The following is a 23,344-nucleotide window of genomic DNA, read 5'->3' on the forward strand; positions in this document are numbered from 1 at the left end:
CTAAAAAGATTTACTGTCCACCACACTCCGTTACTGCGCCCCATCTCTTACTTAGTTCTCTTGTCTCTAAGATGTTTTTAATCTCAAATTGCCTTTAGAGAACTAGCCCGGGACAAGATTCACAAGATCAGCTTTTCCATTTTCGATAAAAATATTTATTTGGTTGGCATCTCATTTGTCGTTTATTTCAAGATGATTGCAATTTAAGACACCACTGTTTAGAATTGCGAATTCAAACATTAAGTTTGAGGTTTCCGATACCTTCAATTTGTGATATGTTTTGCTATATATTTTTTTGGTAAGGATGCACCTCAAAACCTCAGTTGTGTGAATGAGTAAGTTTTTCTAATGCCAAAGTTCTGTCAAGTTTTTTATAAAAAGGAATTTTTGCAAAGCTGGAAATAGTTTCCGTTTTATAATACATTCGAAATAGTTGTCTCGCCTTTGATAAAAAAAACCGAAACCTTAAGTTGTCTTGCTTGCAGTATGATGCCTTGTTTATGAGTAAGCTGATGCTACAGTTAATGAAGTATATTCGAGAGCCTTTTTTCCGTGATAAAGATATACGAAGTCTTTTTTCAGAAGCAGCTTGAGCTTCATTATGACCGGTACTAATTAGTAGTTTTTAAACAATATTTCACATTAACTTGAAGTACAACCATGGCTATGTGATGAATTTTTGATTGCATGTTGCAACAGAATCGATAATTTTTTTTAAAAGCTTTATTAGTGTCGTCATTAAGTGTTCAATGAATATCGATGATTTGTTCAGCAAAATGTTTTTGAAGTAGTCGCTTGGTAGGTTAACTTAAACGTTAGTTAGTTTTCGATGGAGTCCTCGGAACTGCATAGGCTCATTTTAAGAATAACGTTTTTTAGCTGATAGACTTTAAAGACTAAAGTATTTACGAATTGTGATAACTTGAAACGGATGAAAATGCTGCGCGTTGATAAACCCTAACCGACTTGTTTCAGATAAAATGGGAAAAATGTTAATTGATCGTCTCTAATCCCCCGCTAAGCGCTTGCTTGGCTCTCTCAACTTCAAAATGTAAGTTTCATTTTCTTGCACTTAACTTTTTTGCGCTCATGAAGTTATGAAAAATACTGAAAGTTATGAGCAACTCATTTGAAATTAATGGTAGATTTAAGACACGCTGTCGATGAACGAAGTGAATACTTTTATATAGGCGATGTTAGATTCTTTTCTTTACAACTTGATTTAAAAAACATGTTAGAAGAAGAATTAGATCTACTTAACAATCCCCCTATTGGAATTTGACCTACTTAATAATCTCTCCCGACCTTTGCCTTTTCAGAATGTTTTTTTTTTTAATTTTATCTTTTCAAATTTTTTACTAATTAAACATTTTTCTTATCTTTTCTCATCGTAATGGTATTTGCTATACCTTTAGTTACATTTAGTCAGGTTTTCAATGTTTTTTCAAGCCAGAAAAATAATAATTATTTTAAAATGGTCGTCAAAGTTCACTTTTTGAAAAATTCAAAAGGGGGGATTGTTAAGTAGATTTCTCTTGCATAAATAACACGAATTTCACAGAAAATGTGACACTCACTTATTGCAACTAATGAAATATAAAATGAAGTAACAATTAAAATTCAGCGAGGATAGGCAAAAGGTTATAGCTTTTAACAAATTAATGGGACGAAGTATTAATTTTATGACCTTAAGACAGTGAAAAAAAGTTAAATTTCCAACCGAAATTTCAAAATTGCATTTGAGTTGTCAAAAGAGCAAACCAACTTGAATCTACTAAAAAGTGTCCAAAAATGCCTATTTAGATGAACGTAGTTCGCGGTTTGACTTTCGATTTCTTTTCAAATTCAGTTTATTTCCTTTGTTAAAATCAAGACAAACTTCACTATTGATCGATCGTGTGAAGGTCACAAAAAATGTGATTGACGTCTAGTTTCGAAAATGGAATTTAGTTATCTGATTTCCTAGCAATATAATAATTTTACCTATTGGTTTAATTAGATAAAAAAGTCAATCATAAATTAATCTAGAAATTCAAAGAGCGTTAAGGCCATTTTTTTCTCGGAAGTGCGAAAATTGAGATTTTTTTTTTCGAAAAATGAGTCAGTATTTTTTTTCTGATTACTTGCGTTCATTGACTCTTTTCCAACTCTGTTTTTTTTAATTCACCTCCTGCATAGAAAAAAGGGGCTTTATCATGATTTGGGACAGCTCAGAAAATCAATTTCCCCTGAGAACCCCCCAGCCCCTAGAGAAAAACGCTAGAACCGCCCCTGCTCCAAGGCATGTTTTTAGTCTCCTTCAGTTTTAGTCTCCTCTGCCTTTTGCCTCTGTTGTTTTCAAAGGAAGTTACGTAATGCTGATGATGTTTTAATATTGTTTCCAGGAATTGTGTGAAAATGACCTGCTCCAGCCTAAATGGCTTCAAATCTGCCAGATTTTGCGTCAGCAATTACCACCTAAACAATTTTACCGCGAATAAAGAGCTTCACAACAAATTTGAACAATTGTGTCTGAAAAATGGACCAAGTGCCTACCGAGTACATCATGGTCTACCCGCCGGCGCCTCGCGTGACGAACCCCCACCTGGTGGAACGCGTCTCGCAACGCACGATTGTAACATCACCTGCGATCAGTAACAACACTCTAATTTTCACTCCAATTCACAATACGGCGGAAGTAGACACTCTGACAAACGGAGTATTGGTGCAATGCTCAGAATTAGTTGATGGTGGGTATTCTTTAAACGAGGATTTAGATGAGTTGTTTAAAACAAAATGAGTTTAATAAGTTTTTCACCACTTTCTCCCTGCGAATTCAGCCCTCGAACGGTCTTTACGCTTGCAATTAGTAAGCGTTATGTAGACTTTTTTCGGGTTAACAATTAGTTTAACAAAAGGACTTGAATCATTTCCAAGAGTGATTACCTCTTTGACCTGTAGAGAAATGATCACCGTTGTATTCGAAATTTGTTTTTTTTTTTAATGTTGGTTATAACTTTACCAATCCCAATTTGTAAAATTTCAATTTTTTTTGCTTAAAGGTTTATTTTTAGCGGTTTCGGCTTAAGTTAGATTGGTTTATTCTCATGTTTCAATGTTTGGAAGGCGAGTATATAATTCTATTGTGTTTCAGCCTGACCTATATCTTCACTTTTTTTTCCGATTTAGTGGCTTTCGTCGTTTTTTTTTTCGGTTAGCTGCCGTGTTGTTTTTGTGTTGCATCGTAGGGGGTGCGAAGCTCCGCATCGCCTCTGTGTCTACTGTATCACTGTTGTCAAAAATTTCGCAATTTGCCGAACTAATAAAAGGGTTTAAAAAATGGCGAGGAGAGAGAATTTGAATAAATCAAAAAATTCTCTGCTTGTTGAAGTGCTAAGGATTTTTTATTTTTCAAATTGTTTTTTTTCTGTTTTAAGCTCTTTCTATTGTTGTGAATAGTCAAAAACAAAATGTTTAATTTTTTAGGTAATATTCACTTTCTAACAGAGGTAACGACTCTACCCATTTTGCAATCAACCACGAGTTTCTCAGACTTCCTTTCAAATACCTCAGATACCTCTGCAGTATTAGTCCCATCCGAGCCAATTATTCCAAATCTATACCTAAATGAGTCATCGTACGAAAATCCTGACCCAATAGTAACAAATGCATACCAAAATGATGACAATCTTGTCAACCCATGTGCTGATTTCGACCTTGAAGTTATGTTGGGATCTCCACGCATTGAAGATCAATTCAATTTTAAGGCACAGCCAATGCTTGGAGTACCAAATATATGCACTGAATCCATGGAAAACTATGTTTATAATAGAAACAGTAATAATTTTCTACAGCAAATCTCCCCTAGTAGTGGTCTAAATGTCCCAAGCCACGCGATCGGAACAGATTCTAATAATAATGTAAATAACAGCAATATATCAACTGCGCAGACTGATGCTATCAACAGCAACAACAACAGTAGCAACCATCATGTCTCAAATTCTGTCTCTGAATTGACGAGTCCTTCTGGTCTGAGCGAGCGAAGCAGTTTGTTCGATGATGTTGAGAAAAGTTTGACTCCCGGTAAGTTGCTGCTTGTGGTAAAAAGTAGACAGATCATCAAGTAGACCCGTCATAAGCCAATCAGAGCGAGGAAAGAAAGTATTTGTCAATATATCTCAATTTTGATTGGCTCACGAATTGTGTACTTTATGAAATGTCTAATTTTTGACCGACCTCCGTTGCTTTTAGTTCGACGTCGAATTGTATCAGGAACATAACTGCGTGTCAAAAAAAAATGGACTTTTTTTATATGGTAACTTGGTGATATAAAAACAATACAGTAAAAAAAAAGCCGAAAATAAAAAGTAGTTACATAATTGTTATCTAATAATTACGTAAAAGCAACGAAAAATTAGTGTTTTTCAAGACAGAAGTAATTTTCGGCTCTTTGTTATATTTTACTCATTTTCGGCTCTTTGTTATATTCTACTCATTTTCGGCTGTTTAATACTTCTGCTAGTTCCTTTACACACGTTCAATTAGTGGCGAATGAGTGAAGCCTGAAAAACAAAAACATAACTTTCCGAAGTCTGGCTGAGGCACTGGTAATTTTGCAATCTCAATTTCATACAAATTAACAATAATAGCCGTCTGCTTTGCAAGTAGCACAGAATATTACGACCTGATTGAAGAAAAAGTTTATAATTATAAAGCATTTTAGAAACCGCAAAAAAATCGGTACAAAATTTTGCAAAAAATCAGCCTCTAATTTTTGTCTAATTTTGTGCCTAATTTAGTCTGAAAAACAAAAAAGATCAGACTGAGACAATTTTTTCAAGTTTTTTATGATCAAGTTCACGACAAATATGGCTTTACTATGATACCACGTTTGAGTTATACGAATTTTCTGCAGTGTAATCCAAATTGAATTGAAAAAAGCGTAAACAAACTGATCTTCTTTCTACTCTTCCAGAACAATGATTATAGTCGGAATAAGCATATGAATTGAACAATACAGGAATCTGATTGGCTGAAAAGCGATACGAAGCGTAATTTTGAAATAAGCACTCTAAATTGGTTTTTTTTCCAACCAATTTAAATAAAATATTTGATAAAGTTTTGAAAACAAAGGTGCTTGAAATTGTGCTGTAAAAATAACAGTTTTTGTTTAGCAAATGTTGCAATAAAATAACCAGATGGAAATATTGTTTGCTCAACTTTGATTAGGTTATCTTCTTACTGCTATGTAACAGCTATAAATGTATCTGAAACCTTCTTCAGAATTCTCAGATGAAGTTTCGCAAAGAGTAATAGTCTGCTTTGTAAAAGTTTATTTTTTTCCAATACACAATGATTAAAAAAAACAAGGAGACACAATGAGAAGACAAGAAGAAAACAAGAATAGCCGGTTACTGGGTACGTTTTGTATTTTTTTCTGAGTGGTGTGATAAAAGGATCTGAACCAAACACTAGAGACTAGGCATTTTCGGCATTCATAGTAAAAATAAGCTCATTGGACAGTTTTTTGGACAGTAAGTTCATTTTAAAAAACAAGTCATTTTTTTTCAGTTTCTTTGAGCTCATTGAATCTTTTCCAACTGTCCTTGGCTATCTTTAAAGATTTCTCAGCAAAAAGAGTTTACCTATTGATTGAGTTTTCTCAAATTTGGTTAACTTTATTAAGAGTAATTAACGTAGTGTGGACTCTTATTTAGGTCGTGCTGATTTTTTTGTTTTTTTTTTCAGGAAAAAGTCTCAAAGTGCATACAAGTCTTTTATAACTTTTATGCACTTTTGAGTTCAATTGAAATTCATCTGCTGAAAGTCACGTAAATAGCACTCTCCAAATACGAACGTAGAAATTGCGCTAAAAATGTGAATGTTTTCTAGTTTCGAAAGTGGAATATAATTTTTTAGATTTCCATTAGAATAAAAACTTTAATGTTGATCCAGTTTTCTGAAGTTGGACTAATGTTATAAAAAAGCGCCAATCATAAATCGTTCTAGAAATTCAAAGAGCTGAAAGGGCGTCTATTTTTAATTTTTTAATCTAGGAAGTCAGTGTTTTTTATGTTTATTTGCGTTCATTACTCTTTTCCATTTTTCAATTGGCTATGTTCAAAAAGTTTCAATAAATTGTCCTAGAAATTCAAATAGCCTTCTATATTTTTGTTTGAGTTTCGAAAGTTGGGGTTCTCAAAAAAAAACAAGTCATTATTTTTTTCTGTTCCCTTCCTTTCATTGACTCTTTTCCATCTGTTTGTTGGCTTTTTTCTTGTAGTCAGACAGATGAAATAAATTATCAAAATAGCCGAAAACTGAGCTTAAATATGACATAAAACCGTTCCAAAACGGTAAGAATTGATCGCAGTATATTTAAATAAATCTTTTGAGTAAACTTGTTTCAAAACGATTAAAACTGTCTTTTAAAACCGTAAGCGATATAAAATAATACAGTTGTGTTAAAAATGCTGCATAATGTTGAGCTAATTTGAATTTTAACTTCGAAGGTGTTTTATGTTTTTCCTTATTTGTTTTTCACACAAAAACATCGGAATGGGTTAAATAATATATCAATGTAGAGCCCTTTCAGTCGTTTTGCGAACGACATGAAAAAGTTATCAGCAACGTTTCTCAGTGTCGAGAAAAATTGGTTTGAAAAATTTGATTTTCATATAACTTCGATGGAATAAAGTGAGCGAGCATGCTTATTTTGTTTTTCAACCAAAATCAGTTACCAGAGAAAATCATCGGAATGGGTTGAGTGATATCTCATAATAAAGCCCTTTCAGTCGTGATTTGAACGACTTTAAAAAAAATTCAAAAAAGCGTATGAAATTTTTGAGTTTTAGTCTAATTACGAGCGAGTAAAGCGAGCGATTGGTTCTTATGATTTTTGGAAAATTTAAGTTATTCTTCAGGCGAACTAGTTCAATTTGGCTGTTCAATTTAGCGCTTCCTTGGCAATTGTTTTATTTAAAAAATTGAAGTTATACTGCAAAAAAAAGGATAAAAAGTTGATAAAAACTTTTGATTTTTTATCACGTTTGTTTATTTTATTTCCGAAGTTTCTTTTTTCAATTTTGTCTTATTGACTAACTATATACGAGTTTAATTAGTTCTATCGTTGTAACACGCAATTAAAAGGACCGATATTTAAAAAAAAAGAAAAAAATGAAAACTTTTTTATATGAATGGTTGGAACATTCTGTTACTTGCACTGAAACCGGTTATCCTTGTTGGCGTTTGGTTTTAATTGCCTTGTAAGTTCAGTTCTATTTCAATTGCTAACAGGAAGGAAAAGTGCGCTCTCCAATTAGGAAATGGTGCAAAGAAACGTGAATGACCTTCAGTTCTGAAAGTGGATTTTTTTGTAGATTTCCCAGCGAAATGTGCCCTCATAAAAGTATTTTTTCTTTGCAAAATGTACCCTTTTTTGCAAAATGTGTCTTTTGTTCTGCAACATGTGCCCTCAAAAGATTTTTGAAAGTGAAAAAGTTTCCAACGTGGTATATATTTTCTTCGAAATTAGAAAATTGTTTAGCTATGATTCCATCAATTTTTGGGTCTCCGTGAGTTCTTTGACTTTTTCCACCAGTCTGTTGGCTATATTTTTGATTAATTGGTCTGAATCTTACCCACGTTTTTCAAAAACTTTGTTGATAGATATATAAAGCTGACGCATGCAAAGTGAACAGAACAGCAATTGACAATCTTTTATAATTTTCTCCTTTTTACTAATGAAAATCTAATTAAAAAAAACTAATAGGTATGCTGTCACAAATTATGTCAAGAAAATCTGTATTTACAAAAAATTCTTCGAAAAAAGACAATATTATGAGCTTTTTAATAGCTCTTTTGCGTTGCAACTTAGTGGTCAATAGGAAGTATGGAAAAAAGTCGTATTTTGGACTTAATATGACTTTTTTGTTGAGAACAGGTGTTGAGCGTAATTTGGACCTGCACCTGGAGAATGTGTGTACTACTGATGAAATCAGACTGCCTGATATCCCCCTGTCTGAAAGTGATCCTGCCATGAAAGAGTTGGTAAGTTTCACTCTCGAAAACCAATAGAAGTGGAGGCGACTAAATTAGCCTTTCGCGGCTGAACAACGGAAAAATGGTCACCTTTGCCATGGTCTCCAGAATAAAATGAGAAATAAAAGTGATAAGATTTATAGATGCATGTATTTTACAGAATAGGGTGAAATTTAATCTCATTCGATAGTTAGTTACACTTGCGATCAGCTTAGTGTGTTATTACGAACCTTCTTTTTTTAAACCTAACTCGCAAATAAAATTGTTCATTAAAAAAGTTCACTTATTTCGAAATTTCACTGTAGCAGTGAAAATTGCATAGTATCTGTTCTCTGCTTTATTTGTGGCTAGTGTTTGCTACTTATAAATCTTCCCTGGCTTAGTGGTTAGTGTGTGATACTCTAGGTTGCATGTTCGAATCTCAGAGGTAGACGAAATTTTGCTAATTCGAGGATTATTTCTAATTTGTATTATTGCACTTTATAGAGCTGCTTTTTGTCATCTTCTGGCTAGTGTTTTCGCTGCATTGCTTTGCATGTGAAGTGGTGCTTCGCCTTTATGTTACAGCTGCAGGTCAATATATTCGTTTTTACTGTCTTTTTTGTGCGAATATATATATTTCAGTGCAATTTATTGAATTTTTCCTAATGAATGATTAAAGCTGATAAATTTTATAGATGACTAAGTTTTTCATCAATAATAATTTTTTTTGCATTATTTTTTCTGTTTCGATTTTTCTGGGAGCTGTGTTTGGACTGAAATTGGGAGTTTAAGATTTTTTCTAGCTCAAAACTTTCTTCAGCTATCTTTTTCGGGTCATTGGTCGTCTACCCAAGTGTTGTCTGCCCAACTACCATTTGATGATTGTTGTTTTTCAATACTTATTTCACACTGTCAATTGTGTTTTTCAGTATATTTCTTCAAAATCAACCACCTTCGAGACATGAAAAAAATCGAAATTTATTCTTTAAAAAAAAAGTTATCGGCTTTTGTCTTATTTTTTTTTTCGGCCAGCTGCATTTCTTTTTTTGACGTATCGCAAATGGCGTAGAGCTCAGCTTTTCCTATGTATTAAAGCCTTAATAATCCAACACAAATATGTTTTTTGAGCAATCGTAACATTCGACTCTTCGTTTCAAATCGTTGTTTTTTGGCACCGCTAATTTTTGTCTGAATTTTTGTTTGAAGTCTCAATTACGATTGCTTGGGGGTCAATATAGTTCATCACTATTTTTTTATTCATTGTGTTTCTGCGGTAAATAGTTTTCTAAACTTCTTCATCAGACTCAAAAATTAGATGAATAGCAAGTTTTGCAGATAATTGGACCAAATTGAAACGTTTTGGAAATTGATAATTTATTTTCTATCTAGGGCTACCATTATCATAACAGAGTTATTATTTATTCGTTTACAAACATAGCTTGTGAGGTCGCCATTAAGATGCAAGAACTTTTTTTTGGGTGCCTCAAATCAGACAAAAGATGCTGTGTGCAATTGCAATTTCTTATCTTTATGCTTCTATAGTATAGATAAAGATCGAGATCTAGAATTCAAAAAAAGAAAGACCAATTCATTTTTCATTTGTAAGTTCATTATCCATTGTTGATTTGATATGTCCAATGCATAATTTTACAGGAATTTTTGATTGAAATGTTTAACTTGTTCCGTCGTGGCTGTTCGTTTAAAATTTATCCAATTTGGGAAGAAAAAGATAACCTTGTTAAACATTTTTCTGACTCAAATATACAGTGGTTTTCTATTGTGACAGTTTTTTATGGTAATTTGTTTTTTTCTACATCTCGCTTTTTCTAAGTCAATTTATCTCTTGGGCCAAAAAGTTGTCTATTTACGTCTCGGTTCTGAGAATTTTGGCCAGCAATTACAAAATTTCACATGCAAACGATTAGTTTGACGATACGTTTAGTTTTCATTTCAAGGTGTGTGATTGTTTGATGGGATTCCACTGTTAACGTGCGCAAGTATTCCTTATTGCGGAACTAGTTGAGTGTAAGCTTTGCGCGCTCTTATCATTTAATTTGAGGTTAAATTTTCGCTTATTTGATAAACACAGAAATGATGCATGTGATTTATTGTTTTTTTATGTTGCTATGGAAATTAAGATTCGAATCCAGATTAACGCCTAAGTTTTTAAGTTAGGAAGTTTATCTATCAATTGTCCCTGTTGTTGCAACCGCTCTTTATATATACTTGGTTTCTTACCCAAAGAACTGTTTTTGTTTTTGCGCTATTCAAAGTTAATTTTGTTCCGTTAGCCTTGCATTTGTATTTTTCTGCCGGTATTTTTCTCCCGAGAACACTAGCCAGAAGATGACAAAAAGCAGCTCTATAAAGTGCAATAATACAAATTAGAAATCATCCTCGAATTAGCAAAAATTCGTCTACCTCTGAGATTCGAACCTGCAATAAATGTCACAGTGAAATCTTGTGGTTCTAAATCATCTGTTTTTTTTTCCAGGAAAAATCTTAAAATTTGTTCACACTAAAATTTATTTTTTTTTTGGTTATTTTTTTAATTTTCAAGTTCACCTCAACTTCATTTGCTGAAATGAAGGCAAATTATGTTCTCCAATTATAACAGCTCAAATCGTGCGTGCGAAAATGGTGCGTGGTTTTAAGTTTCGACAACTGATTATAATTTATAGATTTCCCAGCGGAATAAAAAATTACCTATTGAGCCAGTGTTCTCTAATTGTGCTAATTTTAATTTTAAAAAACTGCAAATGTTAAAAGATCTTCAAATCTCTTGAACCTTTAACGTGATTTATTTTTTTTCGAAAATTGAAAAGTACTCAAAAAAATCAATCAATATTTTTTCGGCTTCTCTGAGTTTATTTAACACTTTTCCACCTGTCTTTTGGCTATGTTTTTAGAAATATAAATTTGTGAAAATGAAGATATGTTCTCATAAATTTTGCAGCACATCTCAACAACTGCAGCGACATTCCAGCTGGACCGGAAACTCATCAATTTGCAGACTGTTCCACTCCCTGTTTCATCGACCAATCACAATCATGTTGATCAAAAATGCTACTTTCAATCATCCGTCAAAGAGGTGATGTCAAATGATGTAAGTATTTTGAATGAAGATTCATAGGGCATCAACTAAAGAAAGAATTAGAAAGTGAGGTTGAAGTCTAATGAAAGAGAGGGTTTTAAACCGGTCGAAGGCTGGTCAGTTTGTTCTTTTTCCTCGCCAAAGTTTCGCTGTTTTAAATCAAATGGCAGCAATAAATCTAGCAAACCGCCTTTGGACAAATACCATTTTCAATTTTAATTGCTTTAGACCAGCTTCAATCGTGAATGCCGTACCTTGTTCAAAACCAAGGAAACTGCTCCGTATGTTACGTCAGCTGAATTACGCAACATCCTTCCCGCTTGCACTAATGTAGCTTTGCTAGAAGAAGCAAATGCAAGCCTCGTACGAATCCCGCAAAATAACGAAAGCGAAGTTCACATGTGCATCGAAAATGTTGAAAAGTGTTCCAGTATAGATAATATTATGGAAAATGTCTCTCAGAATAGCATGGCCTCAGAAAATTCATCATCGATGTTCACGGATTCATGTGAGCTCTCGGAAGCCGAATCAACCACCCGAGAAATACCAGATTTGCCGCAGTCTCTCGAGTTTTTGGATTCGGATGTTAAGTCTCTGCCCAACTACTTGCTCAAAGTGCGAAACCCGATCAAAAAGAAGAATCAGAATAGAAAAGCAGCCATGAAGTATAGATGTAAAAAGAAATCAGAAGTAACTGCAATTGGAGATAAGTTAAACGAGCTGAAAACGAGAGAAAATGTGAGCATGCTTTTCTGGCAATATTTTTATCTTTATCAAAAAAAAGCATGTCGAAAAGTTCAACTTGAAAACTGCGTTTTGTTGAATTGTGAGACTATGGTGTTAACCTAACCCATTGCCCGCCTGATAAATATTTTTAATCTCTGCTCTTTTCTATGAGAATTTTTAAACGGGCTCAAAAAAGTGCATGGTCTTTATCATTAAGAAATTATACCATCGATCAGAGTTTTTGGTTGAGCCCGATTCGGCGTGTAAATCTAGAAAGTTCAATTGAGATCGGCTTTACATAAATTTTTTGTTAGCAAAATTTTTATCAATAATATGGTGTTTTGTTCCGGTTTATCTGAAAATTTTGAATTTTGTAAGTTTTGTGGTAGGTCATTTGATGGATTAAATATTCGCGCTTGCATACATGGTGGATACATGAAAACTTTTGTATTGACCCATGCTTTACGCTAGCGAGCAGCTAGTGTTTTATTACGAACCATCTTGTTTTCTAACCTACCTCGCAAATAAAAGTGTTCATTAAAAGTGTTCTATTGTGTGCCTTTTTGCCATTATCACGATCTGTAGCGTTTGTTCATATAATCTGTTCTCGGCTTCATTTGTGGCCATTGGTTGTGATTGATTAAGAGTCCGTAGCCGAGTGGTTAGTGCGTGAGACTCATAATTTTTTAGGTCGCAGTACGTCTTAGGTTCGAGTCCGAAACGTCACCGAAATTTTACTACTTCGAGGTGTATTTTTACTTAATGTACACAGCTTCGCCTCCGTGTCACATACTCAAATTCAAATTCTTTTTTGACTGAATTTTGCATTGTGATAATTTCAATATAACGCTAGCAGTTGTTTCTTTGTAAATTTTTTTTCAGTTGAATTTTCTGAAGCGATTTTGCGAGTTTCTCACGGATCTCTAGGTTTTATTTTCCCGGCTTATATCGGCGCGGTTCTGATCGATATCTTAACATTATTTTTTGGCAATCATTTGTATCACTGCTCTTTACACTAGCGAGGAGCTAGTGTATTAGTACGAAACTTTTTTTCTTGTCTAACCTAAGTCGCAAATTAAAGTGTTCATTATTTTGTGGCGAAGTGTTCATTATTTGGTGCCACTTCTGCTATAATCACGATGTGCAGCATTGGAGTTTTCTTAGCATCCGTTCTCTGCTTTATCTGTGTCTAGTGTTTGTCATTAATTAAGCGTCTGTGGCTCAGTGTTAAGTGGGTGAGACTCATAATCTCTAGGTTGCGATCGGTCAGAGATCAAATCCGGGACGTAGCCGATTTTTTTTCTACTAATGTAAGGCTTATTTCTACTTTTCCTTTTTTGCACTTTTTAGAGATGCTTTTTAGTCGTGTTCCCGCAAGTGTTTGCGAAGCGAAGCTTTGCCTCTGTGTAACTATTTGCCACGAAAGTTTAAAGAATTTTGAGATCTTGATCTTTCTGTATAGGAAGTGATGCGGAGATTCTCTTCGCTTTTGGGAAATTTGATCAAACCCTTATTTTATTTCCAAATCAACTCAAGTTACGTGCGGCGTTAGTAAACGAGGCTCTTTTTCTTTTCACCCACCTAACATAAGCATCATTTTTTTTCGTGTAACCAGTGGTTATGCAAGGATAAATATGAAATCCAAATATGTTAGTCATGATCTAATAAGTCCGCTTGACAATTTTTGTAACAAACGGACAATTTGAACAGAAAAACTAGTTTTATAAATTTACAGTTGAAGGAAATGGTAAAAGCAACCTAAATTGATTTTTCTTTTTCAAATGTCAATGGCACTAGTGAAGACACTTATATAGGTCGCGAGGATTTTTAAAGTTCACTTCATTTCCTTTGTTAAAAGGAAGGCAAACTCCACTATCGAACAGAAAAAGTGTTAAGGTCACAAAAAATGTGATCGGCTTCTACAAATGTTTTTTTTTTGTAAGTAATAGATTTTCTAGCGGAATAAAAAATTTTAGCGAATTGTGCAGTTTTCTGAAATTGGGTAAATTATATAAAGAATGTGTTAATCATAAATTATTCTTGAAATTCGAAGAGCTTTAAGATCGCATATTTTCGATGAGCGTATTATAATAAGTATCAATGAACAAATTTGAGTGTGAATATAAGTGTCATTGAACATGGTGAAGAGACTTCTATAGGTCGTGATGATTTAGTTTTTTATTTTTCTAGGAGAGAGTCTTAAAATTTGTTCAGGCTCAAATTTGATTTTTCTCGGTTTGACTTTTGATTTTTTTGAAGTTCATTTCGTTTTTTTTGTTAATAGGAAGGCAAACTCCACTATCGAGCAGATTTTAATTTATAGATTCCCTAGTGGAATAAGAATATAACTAGTGGTAAATGAAAATTGAATTTTTTGCGGTTTGACGTTTGATTTCTTTCCAACTTCAGTTCATTTCCTCTGTTAAAAGGAAGGAAAGTTTCACTCTCGAACAGCAAAAGTGTAAATTACCTTTTCTTACAAATTTTTTGATATGGGTTAATTACATCAAAAAGTGACAATCATTAATTCGAAGAGTTCTAAGAGCAAATATTTGTTGCTTTGAAACTCGAAATTTAAAACACGTCAGTTTTTTTTCTTTTCCTTGCGTTCATCAACATTTTTCCAAATGTATGATGGCTATATTTCGCGTTTTTCTAGATGCAAGTTTCTGAAATTGATGTAGTTCTTAGTAGAGCCACCGGAATTTGCACAAATTTCCATCCATTTTTGTCAAAAATAAGGTATTTTTATCAATAAAAAATATGATCATAAATTTCTCTTCAACCTAACCAACTTTGTAAAGATATAGATTCATGGAATCTCGTAGGTTACGATGTGCAGCATTGGAGTTTTCTTAGCATCCGTTCTCTGCTTTATCTGTGTCTAGTGTTTGTCATTAATTAAGCGTCTGTGGCTCAGTGTTAAGTGGGTGAGACTCATAATCTCTAGGTTGCGATCGGTCAGAGATCAAATCCGAGACGTAGCCGATTTTTTTTCTACTAATGTAAGGCTTATTTCTACTTTTCCTTTTTGCACTTTTTAGAGATGCTTTTTAGTCGTGTTCCCGCAAGTGTTTGCGAAGCGAAGCTTTGCCTCTGTGTAACTATTTGCCACGAAACTTAAAGAATTTTGAGATCTTGATCTTTCTGTATAGGAAGTGATGCGGAGATTCTCTTCGCTTTTGGGAAATTTGATCAAACCCTTATTTTATTTCCAAATCAACTCAAGTTACGTGCGGCGTTAGTAAACGAGGCTCTTTTTCTTTTCACCCACCTAACATAAGCATCATTTTTTTCGTGTAACCAGTGGTTATGCAAGGATAAATATGAAATCCAAATATGTTTGTCATGATCTAATAAGTCCGCTTGACAATTTTTGTAACAAACGGACAATTTGAACAGAAAAACTAGTTTTATAAATTTACAGTTGAAGGAAATGGTAAAAGCAACCTAAATTGATTTTTCTTTTTCAAATGTCAATGGCACTAGTGAAGACACTTATATAGGTCGCGAGGAGTTTTAAAGTTCACTTCATTTCCTTTGTTAAAAGGAAGGCAAACTCCACTATCGAACAGAAAAAGTGTTAAGGTCACAAAAAATGTGATCGGCTTCTACAAATGTTTTTTTTTGTAAGTAATAGATTTTCTAGCGGAATAAAAAATATTAGCGAATTGTGCAGTTTTCTGAAATTGGGTAAATTATATAAAGAATGTGTTAATCATAAATTATTCTTGAAATTCGAAGAGCTTTAAGATCGCATATTTTCGATGAGCGTATTATAATAAGTATCAATGAACAAATTTGAGTGTGAATATAAGTGTCATTGAACATGGTGAAGACACTTCTATAGGTCGTGATGATTTAGTTTTTTATTTTTCTAGGAGATAGTCTTAAAATTTGTTCAGGCTTAAATTTGATTTTTCTCGGTTTGACTTTTAATTTTTTTGAAGTTCATTTCGTTTTTTTTGTTAATAGGAAGGCAAACTCCACTATCGAGCAGATTTTAATTTATAGATTCCCTTGTGGAATAAGAATATAACTAGTGGTAAATGAAAATTGAATTTTTTGCGGTTTGACATTTGATTTCTTTCCAACTTTCTTAGGGTCCATAAATTGAAATAGCAGCGAAAGATTTAATTGAATGAATTAGTTTCCCATTTTTAGTATCAAGAGATTAAAGATCATGACTTCAGAGATTATTCACATCGGTATGAACGAATTATTACTTCAGATGAAAGTCAATTGGTTTTAATTAGACAGTGTGCTAAATATATATAATGCACAGTTGAAACCCCCACTCAATTGGCGAACATCTGAAGCCCAAAACGTTTGCACTTTGTCTTGCCCAAATTCTTAGTGAGAATATCAGCCACCATATTGTCAGTCCCAATATAGTTCAAATCCAACTGTTTCTTTTGAATTAAGTCCCTGATGAAATGTAGATGAATAGCAAAATGTTTTACGACTCCCTTGTTAACGTCGTTTTTCACAAGAAAAATACATGCTTGGTTGTCCACAAACATTTTGAAATCAATTAAATCGAGTTTGATTTCGATCAGTAAATTCAACAGGAATAATCCTTCATTACAGGCTAACGAAAGAGCTGTAGCCTCTGATTCAGCTGTAGATTTTGCAACAGTAGTTTGGAGTTTGCTAGCCCACGATATTGCACCGCTGTTTTCAAACAGGAAAAAGCAATATCCACTAGTACTGCGTCTAGTGTCACTGTCACCTCCCCAATCAGAATCAGAATAGCCATACAAGATTGGCGTAGCAGTACATCGTCTGTAGATAAGTTTATACGATCTAGTTCCTTTCAAATATCGTAGAACTCGTTTTGCAGCAATCCAGTGTACTTCAGTAGGGTCGTTCACATATCTACTCAAGCAATGAGCGATGAATGAAATATCAGGCCTTGTAGTAATTGACAAGTAACTTAGACTGCCGATAAGTCCTCTATAATCTTTGTCGTTTGCTAATTTCACCTCATTTGGTAGCCGTTTACAAAGTTTTAAACCATCAGCTGCAGGTGTAGACACTGGTTTACACTCAATCAAACCAAATTTTGACAGTAGCTTGTCAATATACGCTTCCTGAGAAATTTCTAACCCATCCCCACAAAAGTTGAATTTCATCCCCAAAAACCAATAAAGTTTTGCTGTTTCGCTGATTTTGAATTGACTAGATATTTGTTGTTCAAATGATATAAACTTGTTAGCATCATTGCAAGCGTAAATTATATCATCCACCCAAATGCATACGTATTCCAAAACATCTTTTGAAATTCTCATGAAAAGACAGGGATCACTTTTTGACGCTGTAAAATCTATTGACTTAAGGAACATCTGTAAGGTATAGTACCAATTTCTTCCTGACTGCTTTAATCCATAAATAGATTTATTTAGCTTACAAACAAGTTGATTACCCCCACTGTCTTTCTGCTCAAAACCTTCAGGTTGTTGCAGGAAGACATTCTCTTCCAAATTAGCGTTTAGATAGGCTGTTTTTACGTCCCATTGTCTTACATCAAAACCCTTAGCTGTTGAAATTGCTAAAATAAGTCGTAATGTTGCCATTTTTACTGTAGGACAAAAGGTTTCCTTGAAATCAACGCCTTTGATTTGATTGTAGCCTTTAGCCACATATCTTGCCTTGTATCTTGAAATTCCCCCCTCATTATTGTATTTCAAAGTAAAATGCCACCTTCCCCCCAAAATAGTTTGATCCGTTTGTGGAACTAATTCCCAGACATTATTGTTGATCAGAGAATTATATTCATCCTGCATTGCTTTTTTCCAATTGGGGTTAGAAAGTGCATCGTTAGCATTTTTTGGCAAATTATCAACATAAAAAGTTGCATCAGCTAGGCAACACTCATCAAAAATTGTCTCATTTCTAAAAAATGAAATCTCAGGCGCATTTAATTGTTTGATCCGTTCGCTGCGGCGTAATTGATCATTTTCAAGGTTTCCGCCATTGACATTATCCGCAGAATTTTTCTCAGAAATCTCAATAGTTTTCAACGCTTATTTCCAATTCCCGTCCAGAATCATTTTCATCGTCATTTTTGAAAGGAAAAACTTTTTCATCAAAAGTAACATTTCTACTCTCCAAAAATTCAAAGTTTCCATCAAGCTCAGTTCCTACTATATAACATTTACTGTTCAGACTATATCCAAGCAGAAATCCTTTCACGGCCCTTGATTCAAGTTTTTTCATGTTTACTTTTTCGACAAACATATATGCAGCACAACCAAAAATTTTTACGTGTTTCAAATCAGGTTTGCTTTGGAAAAATTTTTCGTATGGGGTTACCCCAATTGCAGAATGATAAACTCGGTTTTTCAAGTAGAAAGCTGTTTTCATTGCAAAAGACCAAAATTTCTTTTCCATGCTGGCAGTTTGTAAAAGACATCTAGTTATTGCCATTACACTACCCCAAGTTCGCTCTATTTTACCATTTTCCTCTGGTGTATAAGGCGCAGAAAATTCAGTTCTTATGGCATTATCAAGACAAAACTGTTTAAACTTTCCAAATTTGAACTCTTTTGGATTATCACTAGCTATTGTTTTTGGTTTACCATAATCCGCTATGAACTGTTTGAGCATCTGAGTGCTATCACTTTTATTTTTCAATAAGTAAACCGCAGAAAATCTTGTGTAGGAATCAATAAAACCTATTGCGTACTTAAAATTGTCTACAGATATCGTATCAATTGGTCCCAAAATATCCGTATGAACAATTTCTAGTTTTTCTGTAGCTCTAGTCCCCCAAACTTTTGGTATCGCTTTCCGCTTAGCTTTTTCAGTTTGACAATCAACACAGTTATTATGTTTCTTTTGGCTAAATTTAACTCCCTCCGTTAGATTTTCTAATTTCTTGATGTCATCAAAATTATTATGACCAAGCCGTTTATGCCAAATTTCTATGTCCGAAACAACCATTGCAACATTTTCCACAGAGTGTTCATTTGCCAGTTCAATTTTCATTTTGAAAAGATCTCGTTGATTTTGAAGCAAAATTTCAGAACTATCTGGTAAAATTATTCTGGGACAAACATCATCAAACATTACATCAGCTTTATTTCTGTTAAGTTTAGATACAGAAACTAAATTTGCCGTATACGTAGGTACAAACAGAGTATCTTTCAGTTCTATAGTTATCAATCGACCATCACTTGTTTGAACTTTAAACGTTACTTTTCCCTTTCCCACAATTTTTGAATTACTTCCATTTGCACAGCCAACATTTCCATTAATATTCGTATCAAGTTCCGTAAAAAATTCGCGTGTTTTAAACATATGCGCAGAGCAACCGCTATCAATCAAGCAAAATTTGTCGGAATTTACGCCAAAATCATTGTCATTAGAATGAAAACTGAAAAAGTCGACAGTGTTTTCATTTTCTGAAGTAAAATGGCTTTTGTTTTGTTGATTTTTTGATGTAAACTGTTTTTGATGGCTGCTATTTGAATGGTTATTTTGGGTATTTTTCCTACAATCTCTAGCAAAATGTCCCATTTGATTGCAATTGTAGCATTTTATGTCTTTCTTGCAATCCTGTTTTCTATGACCTTGCTTTCCGCAACTGTAGCATTTAATAGTTTTATTACTAAAAAACGTTTCATTTGTTGAATTTTTCTGCAAAAAAGTCTTGCTTGTTTCGGCAAAATTTGACAAATCTCTTTTAATCTCGTCCAAGCTTTTTGCATCTTTCGAAAAATTCACCACAGTTGTAAAATTATCAAATTCTTTTGGTAGTCCTTTTAAAAGCATTGCAATCATCGTTTTTTCAGAAATACCCTCTCCCGCTTCTTGTAGATTCATTTGCAAATTTTCCGATCTAAGTATGTAGTCCTTAATCGATTCGCTCGCCTCTAATTTCAAATTAGAAATTTCATTTAACATTCTTTGAACACGTGGTCGTTCCGTACTTTTAAAGTAGCTTTGCAGCCGATTCCATGCCGCTGAACCATCTGGTTTATCGCGTTTTATTAGCATTACAGACTTTCGATCAAGGCATTGTATTAATTCACACCACAATTGTTCTTTTCTATCATTAACATTAGTCTCATTTTCACTACTTCCTGGAACATCTGTTCCCTTCAACGTTTTCTTTAAATTCAAAAGAACTATACGAGCTTCAAATTGCTCAGCAAAATACTCCCAATCATTTTCATTTCCCGAAAAAGTCAATTTTTCCAATCTTGTTTGAATACTTCGTGCCATGGTTAAATGTCACTTCAAATTTCGAATTGTAAAACTTCTCTTTCAAAACTTCTCTTTTCTTTCAAAACTTCTATTTTCAAAGTTGTAATTCATACAACCAATTCTTTTCTTTCTCTTGAAATCCTATTCATACAAACCACCGTAGAATTTTACTCTCTGATGCTGTCAGGCGTAGAGTCTCAATTCTTCACGAAATCGCCCATAACCTCTTAGGGTCCATAAATTGAAATAGCAGCGAAAGATTTAATTGAATGAATTAGTTTCCCATTTTTAGTATCAAGAGATTAAAGATCATGACTTCAGAGATTATTCACATCGGTATGAACGAATTATTACTTCAGATGAAAGTCAATTGGTTTTAATTAGACAGTGTGCTAAATATATATAATGCACAGTTGAAGCTCGGTTTGACATTTGATTTCTTTCCAACTTCAGTTCATTTCCTCTGTTAAAAGGAAGGAAAGTTTCACTCTCGAACAGCAAAAGTGTAAATTACCTTTTCTTACAATTTTTTTGATATGGGTTAATTACATCAAAAAGTGACAATCATTAATTCGAAGAGTTCTAAGAGCAAATATTTGTTGCTTTGAAACTCGAAATTTAAAACACGTCAGTTTTTTTTCTTTTCCTTGCGTTCATCAACATTTTTCCAAATGTATGATGACTATATTTTGCGTTTTTCTAGATGCAAGTTTCTGAAATTGATGTAGTTCTTAGTAGAGCCACCGGAATTTGCACAAATTTCCATCCATTTTTGTCAAAAATAAGGTATTTTTATCAATAAAAAATATGATCATAAATTTCTCTTCAACCTAACCAACTTTGTAAAGATATAGATTCATGGAATCTCGTAGGTTAAAACCCAATTTCAAAAAAGTATATTTTCCTTCTGTTGATCTAGTTCAGTACCTCTGTCTGTTGATTCTGTTAAATCACATTGCTTACAGCAAAGAAAATACAATACGTGCCTATTGGGAAACATCTTGAAAGCAAAATCGGGGAAGAAATAAGAACTTGAAATCTTTTCATCTTTCATGTTTTGGAAATTATTTCAGGCGATGAGAGAGCGAATTGCGATTAAAGAGAAAGAGGTGGAAATTCTGGAAGACTTGCTGAGAAGGAAAAGAAAGACGTCCCCGAACCTTTAATTATACCTGCTTCTTGGCTATTAAAATGGTGACTTCAATTTATACGGGACAGAAAAATACACGAGAAGATATGATGTTCAAACTGTACTAAAGAAACTTTGATATTCAAATTTGAACGCTTGAAAATTACGAATACTAGGCAATGTGTTGCTCCTTGCTTTATATTCTAGATTTTGTTTCACTGTTAATTAATGTCCTAATTTCCTTCCTCAATCCTAGAAGCATTTGGATTATATTTGCCATTTTTCAAGCAAAATAGTAAAAGTCCTTGTTCGTTAAAAGAGTAACTAGTTACAAAATATATTTTTTGCCGATTCTTTTTAATATTAAAATAAATTGGTGCTTAAGTTCAATGATAAAAATGATCTTTTCATTAATAAAAAAAATCTCATTGTAAAAGTTTGTTCACACTAAAATTAATGTTTTTTTCCAAGTTTACTTCAAAACCATTTCCTCAAGGTAAGGCAGGTAACGCTCGCCAACAACTAAATTTCAAATGACCTGAGAATTTTTTAGTGCGAAAGGTGGGTTTCATTGTGGAATAAAACGATTAAAAATATTTAAAAAATTATATGCTTTTACTGTCATCTAGATTGTATTTTTTCAATAAAATGCTTTGTAAAAGTTTTTTCTCACACTAAAATGTATGGTTTTTTTCTGGTTCACTTCAAAACTATTTTCTCAAGGTAAGGCAGGTAACGCTCTTCGAAAACTAAATTGCAAATGACCTGAATGTTTTTTATTTTCAAAGGTGGGTTTCATTGTGGAATAAAATGTAAAATAGCTCACCTGTGATAGTTAACTATAGGCTTTTGATTTGCCATTTTCGGGTTGTTAAAACGCTATTAATTACCTGTTTCATGTTACGCATACCGTAATTGAGGCATTTAAAGTGCTTCGAGCAACTTGCAAAATACTACTTGCAACTTACTAGATGGGAAATTTTACATGTGCATGTGGGAGACAGATTTGCACAAAAATGAGAAATTTCAAATTTTATTTATGAGTTTTGAGCTTTTTTGCTGAAGACTACTTCAGATTTTTAAAAAGCCAGTCGAAACATATTCAAAAGTTAAAACAACTTGAAAACATGAAATAATTTTTACTAGCGAGGTTTTTTTCAGATAAATTTGGATTTTAAACAACTTTTTAATGAGGGAAGAAAAACGGGTATACTGCATTGTCTGTACGACAGCAACAATTGAATGTGGGGCAGTTGTTGAAAGAAAAAAAAACATGATTTTGCTGTCATTTGCTAGTGTCAATGAACTTAGTCAAGACACTTATAGGGTTCGTGTTGATTTTTTTTTCAGTATAAAGTCTGAAATTTTGCTCTCTTATTTCTAAAGTGAAAATGACGCAATGAGTTTTGAAAGTGAGTTTTAATTTTCGAGATTGACGTTGTTTTCTTTTATGGTTTAAATTTATGCAAAAAGTTTAAAATGTAACAGACTTGCAATTTCAAAGATCCATGTAACTTTTTCTTCGAAAATGCTTCGAAAAAGTCTATCTTTTGTTTTTTTTACTGTTAATTGTCTCTTTTACAGTTTTCTGTCGGCCATGTTTCACACCAGAAAATAACTAGTGCATTAAAGGATACTCGGAACATTTGAGGTTTTGACCAACTATAGAAATCTTTTTTTTTTAATTTAATAAAATCAATGAAAATTTGAGCACAAACCGTGAGATTTTTCCGCCTGTTCACTCCAAACATTAGAACTTAAGAGGCGCGGTGGCTTACCAGGTACCATTTGGTGATGGAATAGTTGAAGAGTGTGGTAAAAAAAATCTCTCAAGATTTATTGGCTTTAAAATGATCGGATTTTGTATACACATTTGAATACAATTTGGAATTTAAATTGACTTCAGTTTTCTTAATGTGGAATCTTTAAAGGTTTAAAATGGCTCATAGTAATTTCTAAGATTGTTTCTTTAGCTCTTTTCCAGTCCCCCCCCCCCCACCTTTCAAAATACCGAGTTTTATGTTTCTTTTACGTGTTATTACGGCTAAATTTGTGATGTTACGCTGTAAAGCATGAAGAACAAATCTGTTCACAGTTGTCGATTTGTTCACCACGCCAAATTTCATTGCATTATGACAAAATTAAATTGACTTTTCAAAATTGAATTTAAAGGGGGGAAACTG

The 23,344-nt window shown here is 33.4% G+C and overlaps 3 protein-coding genes across 6 annotated transcripts in view; 1 reads left to right on the top strand and 2 right to left on the bottom strand.

Moving 5' to 3' along the window:
* Positions 1-23,344, bottom strand: part of LOC134854905 (potassium voltage-gated channel subfamily C member 4-like) — a 529,156-nt gene that overhangs the window by 479,854 nt on the left and 25,958 nt on the right. The window lies entirely within an intron of this gene.
* LOC134854907 (mpv17-like protein) overlaps positions 1-23,344 on the bottom strand; it is a 518,847-nt gene that overhangs the window by 119,415 nt on the left and 376,088 nt on the right. The gene's annotated exons all lie outside the window — the stretch shown is intronic.
* LOC134854906 (protein hook homolog) lies at positions 974-21,526 on the top strand. Its single transcript, XM_063871298.1, has 7 exons — positions 974-1,051; positions 2,385-2,729; positions 3,466-4,062; positions 7,922-8,028; positions 10,958-11,107; positions 11,324-11,833; positions 21,106-21,526. The coding sequence occupies exons 2-7, from the start codon at positions 2,519-2,521 to the stop codon at positions 21,196-21,198; spliced, it is 1,668 nt and encodes a 555-aa protein (XP_063727368.1). The 5' UTR covers positions 974-1,051; positions 2,385-2,518; the 3' UTR covers positions 21,199-21,526.

This window comes from Symsagittifera roscoffensis, chromosome 9 (genome assembly GCF_963678635.1).
Source record: "Symsagittifera roscoffensis chromosome 9, txSymRosc1.1, whole genome shotgun sequence".
Classification (NCBI taxonomy): Eukaryota; Metazoa; Xenacoelomorpha; order Acoela; family Convolutidae; genus Symsagittifera; species Symsagittifera roscoffensis.